Source organism: Lycorma delicatula, chromosome 11 (assembly GCF_047948215.1).
Source record: "Lycorma delicatula isolate Av1 chromosome 11, ASM4794821v1, whole genome shotgun sequence".
Lineage (NCBI taxonomy): Eukaryota > Metazoa > Arthropoda > Insecta > Hemiptera > Fulgoridae > Lycorma > Lycorma delicatula.
Genome location: NC_134465.1, coordinates 14215905 through 14232659, shown reverse-complemented (window position 1 = coordinate 14232659; position 16755 = coordinate 14215905). Strand labels below are relative to the sequence as shown.

The 16755-nt window shown below is 33.4% G+C and overlaps 1 protein-coding gene across 3 annotated transcripts in view; it reads left to right on the top strand.

The window, feature by feature from the left end:
- LOC142332303 (uncharacterized) overlaps positions 1–15960 on the top strand; it is a 37397-nt gene extending 21437 nt beyond the window's left edge. The window contains exons 3-4 of one of the 3 annotated variants that reach the window (XM_075378657.1): positions 4063–4281; positions 10836–15960. In XM_075378657.1, the coding sequence (XP_075234772.1) occupies positions 4063–4281; positions 10836–10916 (300 nt within the window). In that variant the 3' untranslated portion in view covers positions 10917–15960. Of the gene's footprint in view, positions 1–4047; positions 4282–9070; positions 9210–10835 lie in introns of those variants that run through there. The other 2 variants (XM_075378656.1, XM_075378658.1) reach the window with 2 other exon arrangements.
- Positions 15961–16755: the final 795 nt, after the last annotated feature.

Sequence of the window (16755 nt, the reverse complement as noted above, 5' to 3'; positions counted from 1 at the left end):
TCAGATTTACGCTAAATATGTACCCCTCCCCCGAAGTTCTTTCTTAATACTCGGTCGAGTTTCTTAGTAATTAATTATTTAATTAAAGGTCTGTTCCGTGGACGTTATTTTTTTTAACGTGTTTTATAAATAGGTAATTTTTATTTTAGTTAGCGGATAAACCGTTTAATTATAATCGATATATTTACTCGGTTGTAGATTCCGATTTGTAAAAAATATTCAACAGAATTCCCCGACCGAGCGAAACTAATAATTACAAAATATTTTTTTCTATAACCAGGCGCATTAAATTGTCGATTACACCTCTTTGCCGATCGTTCTGGAAAAATGCTGCGATGTTTGAAGAGCATCTGAGGTACAAGCGTCGATCGTCATAGATGTTTTTTCTCGTGTAACGATGTTCATCAAATACCTGCTTCTTATAGTAAACAGAATTAAGGTGGTGTCAGTTGTAAAGCCGAATATCAGCTGTATTTGCGCTACCTGTTTATTTGTAAACTACTTAGTTAGAGCGGCGATGCTAAGAAGGGCAGAAAATAGCGCTCAAATCGATTACGATAATTCTACCGGAAACGTAAAATATTGCGGGAAAAAGTTATGTCGTACGATATTTAAAACCGAAAAAAAATAGATACTGCAATTTATATTCAAAGAAAAGTCGTAAACGATCCGATACGTAAACGCACGTGAAATAAGTATTTAAATGTCCGAAAACATTTCACATCATCTACTATTAACGAAGACGAAGACGGACCGATTAATATAAAATATTTTACAAATTAATCTGTTCGGCTCTCGAAACTTAATATCGCATATTTTATTACTAATAAAATCATTAGGTGACAGTCAAATTCCAGTTATAAAGGACGACGGACAGACAGATCGATACGAAGTATATCAAACGATTCGATTAGGAAAGGTCTCAGATTATAGATGGACACCGGATAAAAATTTAACTCTATTACATGTTCCCTTTACATTCGCGTTGTTATTTTTATTTTTTAAATATTTCTGTATTTCAGTTTAGATTTAATACCCCCATCCGATTCGACGTAACAGATTGTTATCCATCGATATGCAAACATCGATTCTGACTTCACTTTATCACAACGATACCGTGTTTGTATTTTTTATTGAATGCTTTTTCTGTCTGTCCGATTTAATATTTGGCTGTATTTACTATAATCTATAATTTATACTCTTACTCTTTAAGCGTAAAGTATATTTTGTTAGTTTTTGCTTTACGTTTTAATATATTCCGATTAGTTTTTGAAAATAGCAGAAGTTATATGTTTTTTTGTAAACGTTGTTATTTTGTGTGAATATCGGTTAATTTATATTATCGTCTTAAGGTTGTTTGTTACATTATTATCATCATCGTTACTATAATCATCGGTTTTTATACTTTATGCATATCTTGACAATAAATGATTGTACGTAGGTAAGTAATCGCAGATTTCTTCTTCCAGTTGTTCCAACAGTACGACTCGCCCTGTAAGCGAATGAATGGTTTAACTTTATTCAAAATGTTTTTTTTTTTTTAATGCGCTTTTGTTTTAAATTAGATGTTTAGAATTTTTATGAATAATTACTTCAGTTGTGGATTTTCTATAGATTTAGAAAATGTATTTGTGTAGTTTTTTTTATAGATTTTATAAACAAATATTTTTAATGTATTTTTATATATATATATATATATATACTTTTTAAGCGATTATGAAAGTAAATCAGTACAATATACTACTTTGAGCTGAAAAAAGATAATACGTAAAATGTCTTACAGATATTTTACTGGAGATAACATGATAAACAAACGCATTGCATCTACAAGGTTAGATTATATTATAAAAAACAGTTATTTTTATAACAAAAAGTTAACGAGTGTAGGGAATTCGGTGAAACTAATGCGTTGAAGAAGCAAAGATTTGAGATAAGTTGTAAAGAACACTTGCAAAAATTGTTTTTAGAATCGTTCGTATCGCGCATTCTATATTAAAACTGCTTTTATTTAAACTAAAATCGGTGCCGGATTTAACAGTTTTTGCAATAGTAAAAGCAGATCGTCGTCAAACCCCTTCCTTTTCTGTCTTCTGACCGATCGGATGCTTTGTTAAGATATAAAAAAAAAAAACCATCGAATTAAAAAAATATTATTTCTCTTTTTTATTATAGTTTTTCTCATTTTTCCTAAAATCGGATCGCTTATCCACTCTTATCTCTTATATTCACCTCTTGTCTGTTAATCTTTAAACCGTCTAACTCGATAGTATTTTACGGACGAGGTGTAAAAAAATCTACGATGTAGTAGTTGTAAGTATTTTTTTTCGAATTTTATTTATCGCTAGTACGAGTACGACTTCGGATGTGCTTTTACGCTTATTTTTACTTGCAAAATCGGGACGGATGAAATAGTAGGTGAAAAAATGTCAAATCCTTTCTGAGAATGGAAATCGACACCGCTTGATTTAGCATCCAGCACGGTAATCCCTACACCGACAGACTACTTTATAAATTTAAAACTTTCAGAACTAAAAAGCTTTGAAAATGTTTTTATTTTGTACTACTATAATTACCCTTCCCGAAAAGGACTTTTAGAGATGCTGAAAAAATATAGAACGGGCGAATCGTTTCTAGTTCCAGAACTTTGTGACAACAAAGTCGAATGAATCATCATCTTCATCGAAGTAGAACAACCTTTAGTAAATACTCTTTTCTTACGTTTTGATCGTAAGCGCACCGTTCTTCCTGTTATATTCATCTCGTCTACCTTTCCTTTAATAATCTTCTGCAGGCGAATTAGATTTCCCCCTGCTTATCTCTTTCATTATAATTATCATATTCCCCGTTCCTTTTCAGAATTTCCTCGTATTTACTTCTTTAACGGCCGTTCTTCTTTAACGTTTGCAACGAAAGGGAAATCTTCGTTACTTTCCAAAAACTTTTGCTTAGTCGTTTTCAATATTCTAATTTCCATTCGTTTAATATAATAAATTTTTCGTTTTTAGATCTATATACATACGGTTTAATATTACCAAGAGTCTCTGCGTTACCGGATAAATTCTGAAGTTTTATACGGCACGAAATAAGAAAAAATTCCTGATAAAGTCCGAATATAAAACCAAATAAACACCGAAGACTAAATAACTGTATTTACCCGCCGGTGGAAAAAGGGACAAATTGTAAAAAAACATTACGATCTACAGTGAAGATAAATAGACCGTCCCGAAGGAAGGCTTTAGGATATTTCTAATCGTTAAGTGAATCGGGACGTTTTATTCAGGCTACAATTTTTGCGTTGACTGGCTCGAACGAAAGTCTGTAACAGATACGTTTTACACCGGATACTGGAGGAAGGTTCAGATTCCCCTAAGGAATATCTTGTTCGTCTCAAGAATTGTGTGATAAATTGAACGATAAACTGAACCGTCAAAAATTATTCGGCCAAATCCCTAATAGAAAAGAATATTTTATACAGTATTCTTATTTTTGTCAGTTCCTTCATCTTACCGACAATTTTTGCCTAAGAGATCCTTCTTTGAATCTGTTCTTTACGGTTACAGTCGTTTGCAAGATATTTCTGTAAGATATCGCTCGATCTAGCCTTTACCTTATTACATTTCATTACCCCGGTAACTCTTCCTGAGTTATTTTCGATGTTATCGCCTATTTATCTTCGTACTTTACTTATCCCTTATTTTCTGATTTTTCTTCCCTCTGATTTTGAAAAGAAAAGTAATTTCTTTTCATCAAGATACACTATTACTGGCCGATCATTGACGTACTTAAGAAGATAATTCTTTACCGCCTACTCTGATTTCAGAACCGATTTAGTACTAAAATGAAAAACTTATCGATTATTTAATTTTTTTGAAACGTTTCCCTACAAAATTACCGACCGTAATTTTATTGTAAATCTACGCTGACGTAGTCAAATAGGCGAAACAAAACGAACATTTTAATGTATTATATCTTATAGATAGTTATAATTTATAAAAATAAGAAAAATTTATTTTTAAGAAAAAGGAACCGTGTTTTTTTATCTGTTAGCTGACGTCTTTGCAGAGTATAAACAACGCATTTGCTGATCTGAGGGAATGCATACCGAATGTACCAGCCGACACAAAATTAAGTAAAATTAAAACGCTGAGATTGGCTACATCATATATCGGTTATTTAATGGGCGTATTGGAAAACGAAGATTGCGGTGACGGATTTAAGGCGGACTTATCCAGTCACGGTAGTAGAAGACCTGCCAATGAATGTAGAAGAAACGTACAGCAGGTATGTATGAAAATAAAACGTATTAATTTTTTTTCTTTTGTTCAATCTAAAATATTTTTGTAAGGTGACTTTACGAACGTGTTGTTACCGAGATGAAAGATTATGAGTGAATGGGAGAAATATTCCCTCCACCTAATTGCGGTATGATTTTAACTGAGTACTGCCTCAATAAATCTGCCTTTTTACTAGATTCTTGATTTACACGATTCAGTTTCTCTCTGTTTCACAGGAGATGAACAGGAGATGATCTACCTATATTCTCTGAATATAGGTAGATAGGTTTGCTTGGCATTTCTCTCGCACCACCTCATTCGGTCGCCGTAAAGAGTAAGACCGAATGTCTGTACCACAAATGGCTACTGAGCCGCGAAACAGTTTAGCGACCCCAGTGTCCTAACTAGCTCCTACAGCTAACCTAAAAGCGTGAGCGGAATAAGCGTGGTACCGTACACCACTCGCTTGCGTGTCCCATCGACCGCTTATCATGCGTCACTAAAACGGGTAGGCAAACCCCGTCAACTACTAAAACTTATATGAATATGATTATCGATAATTAAATTTATCTCGTCAAAGACACAAATTCGCTGCCACGCCTAGACCGCTAAATACCGGCAACTACCTGTCCACCATATTAAAGCGCTTGGAGCCTTAATCTTGCAGGTAGCCAGCCATATCTCTCGGTTAGCTTCCTACAGCAACGCGGTAAGAGTCTTTTCCCTTAGGTAAACTGCTGATGTCGGTTGAACAAAGCAACCGCATCAAGGAACTCCCACACGGTCCGACAATGCGGCTCTCACTACATAGACTCGCCGCTTGTGAGCGGACAATTTTCCCCTTGACCTCTAAGTTCTAGGGTGGCCTGAGTTCTAGCCCTCCAAAGATACTCTCGATATACTTTTGAAGACACCTCGGTACACCGTGTAAAAATGACGGCCTGACAGCCCGTAATCCTTTCAAGCAACCCTCCTAAGATTGTGTATCACAGAGACGGCGTACTTACCTAATGCGGTTGCTAAACAGCAACTTCTCATCAAACAAAACACCTAGGTACTTATGAACTCGAACTCGGCTGATTACACAGCCTTTGTACTTAATACGAGTGTTACGACTGTACGATAATTTGTCTGCACCCTTGAAAATCATAAACATCGTCCTGGGCACAGAAATATTTAAATTTTGAATGTCCATCCAACCCTCTGCGGTTGACAAAGCCGCCTGCGCTAGAACTTCTAGCTGCCGTCGTGAATTACCACGAACTAATAGGAGACAGTCATCGGCGAAAGCCTGGGCCGTGACCCCTTCTGGAAATGTCAGTTCCAGAAATCCGTCAAACACCAGGTTCCACAGCAAGGGACCAAGAACGGAGCCCTGCAAGCTTTCCCTGGTGACGGAGTTTTCCACAACTAGGTGCACATCCTTAAACAGAGCCGTGCGATCAGACAAGCGGCCCTACTACGGCCTGCAGGGCTACGGGAACAATGTGGCGTTCCAACTCATAGAGGACAGAACTCCAACACAGGAAGGAAATGTTACGTCTATGTCGACAGAATTTGCCAAAAAACATTAACATACAGGCAGAATTTCCTTCCTGAGATGAAGATAGAATGAAAAGTATCACTTCCGCTAAAACAATCGTAAAGTAGAACGAAATACAAGTCCTACAAAGATGTGTAAAGTTATGAAGAAAGCTGCGTAAACCGATTTAATCTCCTCTTGATTGGCGAAAGAGGGGGTTTCTACACCGATAAAACTGAACGACACGCCTTTCTTCCAGATATATAATTTACACATTTATCAGCTTTTGTCTGTTTCAAGAAAGGTAGTGTGAACGCAGAATGAAGAGTATCCTTCTGTTCAAGAAGTTGTGAATTAGCACGAGAAGTATAAAGTCGTGGGCTTGAGAAATTTTTTTTTACCGTTTCTCCCAGATCGCCAGAATGGTTTTTCGTACCAATTTTCACGGTGACATCACAGTTGTAGGACTTAAGTTGTACGTAAATCCTGCAACTGTGGCTTGTTTTTTCTAATGCACGGCTTACACACGCATACACGCGCTATTTAATTTAAAATATTTATCATTTTATTTAAATATAATACTTTTCCGTTTATTTAATTCGATGAATAAAGCGCGCGCGCAAACCGTGTTTAATTCACGCCGGTGTAGCGGTACTAGCGGCGACGATCGGAACTAACTAAACTAATGTAATTTCACAACTTACGCAGAACAAATTTCACTTGTACGGTTAGCAGACTGGTGTAGCCGCAAGGCTTAACGCAACAGATACCGAGTCGACCGGGCGTTCGAATTCGAGATCCAGCCAGACCGAGTTACTTTTTCACACTTTAAATATTATTCATTTATTTAATTCTACAGTGCAGGTGAGGAAGCAATAGATAGATTATACAAACTAACCCACCGGTTTGGTCTAGTGGTGATCGCGTCTTCACAAGTCAGCTGATTTGGAAATCGAGAGTTCCAGCGTTCAAGTCCTAGTAAAGTCAGTTATTTTTACTCGGATTCGAATACTAGATCGTGGATACCTGTGTTCTTTGGGGGTTGGGTTTCAATTAACCACACATCTCAGGAACGGTCGAACTGAGACAGTAAAAGACTACACTTCATTTACACTTCATCATCCTCATTCATCCTTTGAAGTATTATCTGAAAGGTAATTACCGGAGGATAAACAGGAAAAAGAAAGATTATACAAACCGGTGTGTAATATTTACGAAAAAGGGGAACTTCCGTTAGACTTTAAAAAGAGTGTTGTAGTCATGATACCAAAGAAAGCAAGAATAGATAAATGTGAAAAATATAAAACAGTTAGCTTAACTACTCGTGCATAAAAAATCTTAACTAGAATTCTGTACAGAAGAATTGAGAGGAGAGTGGAAGAAGTGTTAGGAGAAGACCGATTTGGTTTCAGGAAAAGTATAGAGACAAGAAAAGCAATTTTAGCGCTTAGATTAGTAGCAGAAGGAATATTAAAGAAAAACAAACTGACATGCGTGGCATTTACAGACTTAGAAAAGGCATTCGATAACGTAGACTGGAATAAAATGTTCAGCATTTTAAAAAATGTAGGGTTCAAGTATAAAAATATTAGAACAATTGCTAACATTTATAGGAACCAAACTACAACAGTAATAATCGAAGAACATAAGAAAGAAACCGTAATAAGAAAGGGAGTCCGACAAGGACGTTCCCTATTGCCATCACTTAATCTTTTTATAGATGTAGCAGTTAATGATGTTAAAGAACAATTTAGAACCGGAGTAACTGTTCAAGGTGAAAAATAAAGATGCTACGATTTTCTGATTATATAGTAATTCTAGCTGAAAGTAAAAAAAAATTAGAAGAAACAATGAACGGTATAGATGAAATCCTACGCAAGAACTACCGCATGAAAATAAACAAGAACAAAACGAAAGTAATGAAATATAGTAGAAATAATGTAGATGGACCGCTGATTATAAAAAATACGAAATGAGAAAATTACGGAGGTAGATGAATTTTGTTATTTGGGAAGTAGAATTACTAAAGATGGACGAAGCAGAAGCGATATAAAATTCCTAATAGCACAAGCGAAACGAGCCTTCAGTCAGAAATATAATTTGCTTCCATCAAAAATTAATTTAAACGTCAGGAAAATATTTTTGAAAGTATATGTTTGGAGCGTAGCTTTATATGGAAGTGAAACTTGGACGATCGGAGTACGTGAGAAGAAAAGATTAGAAGCTTTTGAAATGTGTTGCTGTAGGAGAATGTTAAAAATCAGATGGATGGATAAAGTGACTAATGAAGAGGTGTTGCGGCAAATCAGTGAAGAAAGAAGCATTTGGAAAAATATAGTTAAAAGAAGAGACAGACTTATAGGCCACATATTATGGAATCCTGGAATACTCGCTTTACCATTAGAGGGATATGTAGATGGGAAAAATTGTGCAGGCAGGCAACGTTTGGAATACGTAAAACAAATTGTTAGGGATGTATGACGCAGGGGGTATACCGAAATGAAACGACTGGCACTAGATACGGGCTGCATCAAATCAGGCAAATGACTGAAGACAAAAAAAAAATTGAATAAATCAGCTTCTTCAGTTTTACGTGCAGAGTAAATAATTTTACATTTATTCTTTGATACACGATCAAATAAATGATGGTGTCGCGAGTTATTTTTGAATTATGTCATTGCCACAGACAGTAATGGAAGGGATTATAAATGTCAATTATATTACAGCTACACCCTCTTATTTATCGTAAAATTAAATAAATGATGACTGCGCCACACTTACCCTAATGGTTTTATTGTGTCAATGAGGTAATTGTATAGGCTATATTATTTTTATGTCCAATTCCACACTTTTCAAAAAGATAATTTAATTGTCTGAATGTAACTGTATCATATGAGGGGGCACGCGCGCGCGCGCGTGTGATTTTTATATTTCTTCACGGTCTTTAGTGGAAATCATTATTTTAAAATAAAGCATTTTTAAAGCTAACTTCACCCTCAGCTATATAGAAATATTAATTTTTTTTAATTGTTCAAATTTTGTCAACCTGTCCAATTATGTATCCTTTAAAAAACGTTTTTAGACATTTAGCTATTTTTTTCAAATCTTTTTGATTTTGATTTTTTATTTATTTGTATCGTTTTATGTACTTTAAAATTTGTGAATTAATCAAATAAATATTAACTTTATAATTTTTTAAAGCTTCTGACGAACTTAGTTTGTAATTTTTTTCTTTTTTACTCTTCATTTCACATATTTAATTACACTTTTTCAGATGGTGATGTCAAAATATTCTCGTTCTCAGATGTTTTAAGTAATAATTAAGTCCTAACGTTTTAGCACAGAATGGAACTTTTATTAGAACTTATAACGTCGCTTTTAAAAGATTTTTTTCAGCACGCATAAAACTTATTCGTTACTATTTAATATATTGTAAATTAAATAAATTTTAATAATTTTATTACTTAAACTATAATCAGATATTTTTATTTGACCCTTCCGATGAAAACGTGTTCTTCTGAAATGCAATATTTAAAAATACAATAATCAAGAGATTTCTCCTAAAGACGATTCAAAAACAGGCGATAAAAAATAAATATTAATTAGCGAAATCGTTAATGATAAAAAAGGAAAACCTACGATAGAAAAGGTTAACCTGTAATTTAATTAAAATTAAGTTTATTTAATGAATCCCACCGGCTTGGTCTAGTGGTGAACGCGTCTTCCCAAATCAGCTGATTTGGAAGCCGAGAGTTCCAGCGTTTCAAGTCCTAGTAAAGCCAGTTATTTTTACACGGATTTGAATACTAGATCGTGGATACCGGTGTTCTTTGGTGGTTGGGTTTCAATTAACCACACATCTAGGAACGGTCGAACTGAGAATGTACAAGACTACATACACTTCATTTACACTCATACATATCATCCTCATTCATCCTCTGAAGTATTATCTAAACGGTAGTTACCGGAGGCTAAACAGGAAAAGAAAGAAAGTTTATTTAATGAAATATATATTTACTATGTATCTAAGAAAAACAATCAGTATGTGTAATCGCTGCAAAAGTTTTAAATTATTACATCGTTATCGATTATTTTAATCAAATTCTGAATACGAAGTCAAATATTTTTATATTTTCATTAATGTAGTTAAGTCTATTACTTTTTTTTTGTGGAGACGTCATTATCAAAAGTTTAACAAGTTTTATGTAAACTAACCTCCAAATGTTTATCGAATAAGATCTTAGTTTATCGCACCCGTTCTTTGAACGTAACTAATATTAAGTAATATTAGATTTTATGCATATGTGTGCATATATGTACGTGATATTCCAGAAAGTAAGTTCCAAATAGTTATAAAAAAAAATCAAGAACATACATAAAAATGTAATCGCTTTACGATATACACATTTTAGGTTTTTTTTATATATAATTTTCCGCCATTATTGAGACACTTATCGCTGCGGGATCAGTTGGATTCCTTCGTTATAGAATGGTGCCATTTGCCACGCAAATCACGTATTTACTACTTTATCTCGCCGACGTAGAACTCGATGCAAGACTGGACTGTACCGGGGATTTGTTGAACTGTTCCCGGCGAAAGGTCGTGAGAAACGTTGCGTTGCAGCGGGGGTGTACGAGCTGGTGTTGTCATGAATCGACACAACACTCCGAATAACCGAACCGAGTCTCTTGTTTTGGATTCCACATCTCAATTTTTTCAGCATTTCGCGATAGACATCGCTATCGATCGAACTAGTCAGGAAGTCGACTAGAGAAAGAAGTTCTCTCTAGTCAAAGTTCTAGTTTAATCAACTTAAAAGTTGTTTTGAGGAAAATTCCTTTTTTCTGAAATCTCTGCATACAATTTTAAAAGTGGAAAATATCGGCTTGCATTTTGTATTTCTGAGCGACGAAGTGTGCCACCGTACATTATCGTATCGTGCGACACCTATGTTTCATCCCGTGTATATACACACATTTATATATATATTCTACTTTTTAAATTTTAGTTAATTTTGGTGGGTATTTTTTGTTTTCAGAATGAAAGTCGGAAAGCAAAAGGAAGAACAGGATGGCCTCAGCATGTATGGGCTTTAGAATTAAAACAAGAAACTCTCTAGTCTGTTAAACGATAACACTTGTAAATATAAGTAAATAAATTAATCGGTTTCATAATTTTATTGTAATAGCATTTAATGATTATTTCATACGTTACGGTCTGTATTATAATCTTGAATTATAATTATTACAGTTGAAGTAATTTAAATTATATTGTACCGATAAAATTAATTTTATTTGGTAAGAAAACATGTTTCTGGTGTAATGCGGTAACCGTCAGGTTTACTCGATTTTTTTTGCGTTTGATCAACGCTAATAGTTTGATATCGATGACTAAAATGCATCTACTAATACCGTCACCTGCTGAAGTACAACATCTGGAACGTTCCTTTTTAACGTCCAACAATAATCTGGGAGCACTTCTGCACCGCACTGTCGTCGGAACCGATACATATATTCCAGGACTGAGATTTGCTGGTGAAAGAGTTTCTCGTGAGCGAAGATCGCAAAGCAGATCGCACCACGGTTTCTCGTTTCTCTTTTATTCCTACGAGTTCCCCTACGAAATATAATGTTTAGCACTGCGTAGGCTATCCGAGTTGTTTTTTTAGCGCTCATCGTAAAGGTAACTACAATCGTATCGCTTTCTGAAGAAAGTAAAGATTTTATCTTAAAGCCCTTTTTGTATCACCGGACGCCCAACAACAATGGCGATTCTCACCGGTGAAGAAAACGAAGTAACGGTAGAGGAAATATAACACCGGCTGCTTTTTGCAGCCGAATTTTTGTATTCACCCTTAAATTATTTTATCGGACGTAACACGAAAAAGTCGAAAAATCTCTTATATTCATTCGATCGACTCGGCCGTATCGATCCGTTTGCGCCACAGCCGGAACACTAATTTATACGGAAAATTAGGAGACCGTTAGAACGAGTTTTGTGAATTATTTTAGAACACAAACGGCACGGTTTGAATAAATTCCAGACGACTATTCAATATGTATAACACGTAGTCTCGTTACTAAGCTTACGGTAAGAATCGTGTAATCGGTATAGTTTACAATTTGAATTCAAACAGTTAATCGATTCGTGCGCAGGTTACCGCTGATATGTAAAAAAATGGCGGCCCAAGGTTCTCGTGTACGCTTAAAACGACCCGTTACACTCCACAAATTTATCAGGCGCAGTAAACTGTAGGACACTGTGTAACTGTTTGATACGTTTCACAGGTCGCGGTGAAAAATTAAACTACGATAGGCGCATAAGAAAATAAAATTCATTCCGTCTCCAAACGTTAGAAAACGCGATTTGTTGTCGGGCGTTCGACAAAAATTGTCGTCTGCGTAAAACGTCTATTAACAGAAAGTCCAAAAGTCGGTTAGAAAAACAATCGAAAGAACGTCGGGCCCCAAGAAAAAATATAATTGTTTATTCGTTGTAAATAATTTATAGATTTAGTAACGCGTAAACGATTACCGTTTAAAATATTATTAATATTCTACTTATTAATACTGTAGGTCACCGCTTTGCCGACCTCCTTGGGGAGATGGAGTGTCTCTGTCTTTCATCCGGACGGTTGTGAGTTCTAGTACCGGTCAGGCTTGGCGTTTTTCATACGCTAAAAATTCATCTGTCGTAAATTAACTGTATTTTATCATAAGCTTGCCGTCTCTTTGAGAATAAATAAATAATTTTAATTTACGATCAAATTCTGTTAAGTTAATCGGTAATAAAGTCGGTTTGCGTGAATTACGATAACAGAGACCTTGACTTGATACGATACAATAAACCATCGCAGATCAGAAACCGTTCTTAATTATCGGGTGCGATATAAGAAAGACGTAAGTGTAAGCTTTATTTCTAGAATCGCAAAAGAATACATGAAAAATTAACAAGAACGTGTAAAAAAGGAAATTCCAATGTCTGAAATGAATTCTTCGTGTCGAAGAGAATATTATCGAAAACAAAAATAACCCTGTAAATCAAAAAGTAAAAGGATTAGTCGATAAAAGGTATACATCGTACTTCAAACATTTGTTTCCTTTCGTCCATTACTGCAAGCGGTGGGATAGTAGCTATTAACGGTCGAAGAAGTGATAACTATCCACCCTACAACCTTGATCAAAGCAGCATTATAAAATACAATCCATAAAATTAAAATAATTACGTGAAATAATAGTAAAACAAAAATAATAACGGTTTGGAAGACGCGGAAAAATACAAAGTATACAGCCTTTGCCCGATTCAACGTGCAGAACATCCGAAGGTTTTCAGATTAAAATTCATTTAAAGAATTGTAATGTGTAAGCTGAAATTTTTTCAGCTTTTTTCTTTCCTTTAGAGCGTTGATTCTCAAACGTTTTCGCCCACCGCCCGCACTGAAAGATAAAAATTTTCTAGCGGCCCCCAACATTTTTAAACTTACCATCTGTTAAAAATAATAATCGCAATTGCTGTATTTAAGATGCGCTCCTAAAAACAGCAATTGTAATTATTGTTTTTAAACGCGGCACATCCTATTTCTGAGTCAAAACTTACATTTTACTTTACATTTTAGTTTGAAATATCAGGAAAACATAATTTTTCCCTTTTTTTAATCAATCATCACCTTCCTAGACCTCCTGAACGCCCCCAATTTTCTGTGGGCCTTCATGAAACGCTTGTTTCATGACGGAAAATATTCTATTCTAGTAGTAAATAAATAAGTCTAACCCTCCCGTTAACTTTACCGACTTTGATTAACTAAATCTTATCGTATTGAATACTAAGTCGAGGAACGGTTTTATTTTAAAATAGACAATCTTATACGCATATTTTCTTATTTTATCTTGAACAATACTGTATTCTTAACGATGATGAAGTCGATTTAAAGTTTGCTACAAGACTATTTCTGTAAATATTTAATTACTGAATGCCTTATTTTTAAACGATGTAAATCTCATTTCGTTGAGCACAACTATACCGTCTGCTGGTGGAGTTTCAACCGAAAAGAGGAGAAAAAATTATCAATAAAAATGAGAAAAGTGAACATTTATAATAATATTTAGCAAATTAAAATATTATTCTACTCGTATAATTTTAATCGATAGTACGATAGTTTAGAATACGGTGAACCCCTTTTAATTAATGATTTTTGTAATTAGGTGTAATTTTATTGAAGTTCAGTTCTGTCTTCTGTCTTTTCTCCCTCTTTTTAATAACTATAAATAATCTAAAAATATATGCCGGTGAAAAACAAATGTTTTATCTGTATTTATTAAAGAATATCTTTATTTAATAAATAAAAACGAGTGCGTCGGTGCTTGGACACACGACGGAAACGAAGCTTCTTACGCAATATTATGTGAACGGTGCAAAATAAGGTGTACGCAATATACACAAATGATAAATTTTTTATCGATAAGAAATACGAACCGACAATGAAATACACATATAAATAATTTCTGAGGAATTATATTATTCCATTTTTTATTTCCTCCACAAAACCGAGTCGGCTGAAAACATATTTAAACAAATTATATCTTTTATGTAAGAAAATGTCTTCGTAAAATGTTAATTTTTCCACTAAATATTTTTTTTTGTTTTTTAAACCGTATAAGTATATAAACTGAAAAGTAGGTTTTATTTTTAATTCTTTAACAAGGAAAAAATTATATGCAGTTTTATTCAACATTATAACCTGGAAAATTAGTTTTCGATTCTACAGATGATAGTTTATTTATAACTAAATCAGATGATTAGCGTACATATTCGTAAATTTACACTATTTACATTAAAATCCGCTACAACAGGCACTTAATTTACTTATATTGATTCGATGATTAAAACAAACGCATCGATGTTACGTTTTCGATTCAGCTAGCGCGTGACGCTTTTTCGTGTAGCTCGTGTTTTCTCAGTCGCCACATCCCGGTCTGCGTTAAGAAGCAGTTAGTTTCAATAATATTTTTATTTAAATAATATTAGTATAAAGAGATTCGTCATGTACAGTAAATAATATCAGTTTTGTTTTAATAAAAAATTTTAATTCACGGTGAGATCTTTTTTCTTTTGAAAAAAAAAATGTATTTTTTTTTAGAATAGTATTTTAATTTACTAAATATTATTATAAATGTTCATTTTTCTCATTTTTATTAATAATTTTTTCTCCTCTTTTCGGTTGAAACACCACCAGCGGATGCTATTGTCGTGCTCAAGCGGCGTAGTTTAGCAGTTTTTAATATAATAATTTAAATCATAATGAAATCAAATGCGATATCATCTTTTTTTATTTTATTGTTAAAATATTAAAAATAGGAACGAAAGCGAAATGACTTCTACTTAGGCCGAAATACTGTATGATCCTCTAGTTATCTCTGCGGTTTCTATCTGTTTATCTGTCTAGTATCGTGTATGTTTTTATTTACTGCGGTTTTTAAATTTATACAGAAAGTTTTTTTCATTACACAGAAAGTTGTACTCTCTATAGCTAACTATTCTTGTAGTATAGCTTAATAGTTGTAAGAAAGTACACATATAGCAGTAGTATAGCATCCCCGTCTATTTTAAAATACACACCTCAGCGTCTAGTCTGTTGACATTAGTTATGAAAATTAAGAAACCTATTAATACATTATAAATACGTGAACCTTTCGGGCTTATTTTATGCGTTATAAATTTCTCTGTTAGTTTATGATAATTAAGGATAAAATGCACGATTTAAGGACGGTTGATGAGTACACTTCTTAATATTATAAATTAATGTGCTTGATGGTTAAACGGTTATAGGTGGAAGGCTTTAAATTGGATGGATACTTTTAGAGCTAATATTTTTACTTATAATTTCATATTTTTTACTCCGGGTAATTTTTAAAAAAGTTCTGATGAAAATATTAAAAAAGAAACATAACATATGTTTTTTCATTGTTAGCAATAAAATAAACTATTAAATTTTGAGTATTTAGTTTTTTTAGTTATATTTAAGAAGATTAATATTTTTAAAAACCTGTTTAAATTTATATATATTTGAATTTTGGTAAGTTTGTTTAAATTTTAAACCCGTATATTTCATATCAATTCATCATAAAATTTATACTTGTAGTTTATATTGTACACATAATTTTTTTTAAAATGTAGTAAAATAGTGTATTCTCACCATTTCATTATTAGTAAAAAAATTAGATTATGCAACTTTCTCTGTTTTTTTTTTAATAATTAACTACAGTATGCCTGTACATAATATCCCTTTTAATGATGAAGAAAAAATTATTAGTGTTACTACCTATAATAAATATGGAGATGAAAAAAAAAGTCTAGATAAAGTTGAAAAGGAAGTTAAAAATGGTAATGCGGTTAATAAAGAAAATATGTTATCTCTTTCTCATAGTATACAAAAAAAACTTAATATGAATAACAAATATACAGAAAATTGCAGTGAAATTAAAGAATGTATTATAAAACCTGAAATCGATAGTAAAAGGTATAATTTTTTTTCACACTGTAGAAAAGGTTTTCAGAATAGCCAGATTATTCCTTCAGAACATAGCGTTCATACACCAAGCTGTACAAGAACAAGTTTAATAATTTGTAGTTGCAGTGCAAGTAATTTTGATCCACTTAAATGGTATGAAGAGCAAATTGCTAAACATCGACTTAAATATTTTACTTCACCGCTTAAAACTGATAAACAAGAATGTAAAAATAGCAAACGTTCATGTAATATTTGTAAAAAACAAGTTGCTGATAATCTAGAAAGAAAATGCACTAGAACTAGTCTTAAATTGAAGAAAATATTGAAAAAAGAAACCCCTGAAGCACAGGTAACATTTAACTCATTTTATATGCCATTTTATAATGCAGAAACAATAGAACCTAGATGTTTTTTAAAAAACCGTGAGAAAATAGTTAAATTATTAAACAAA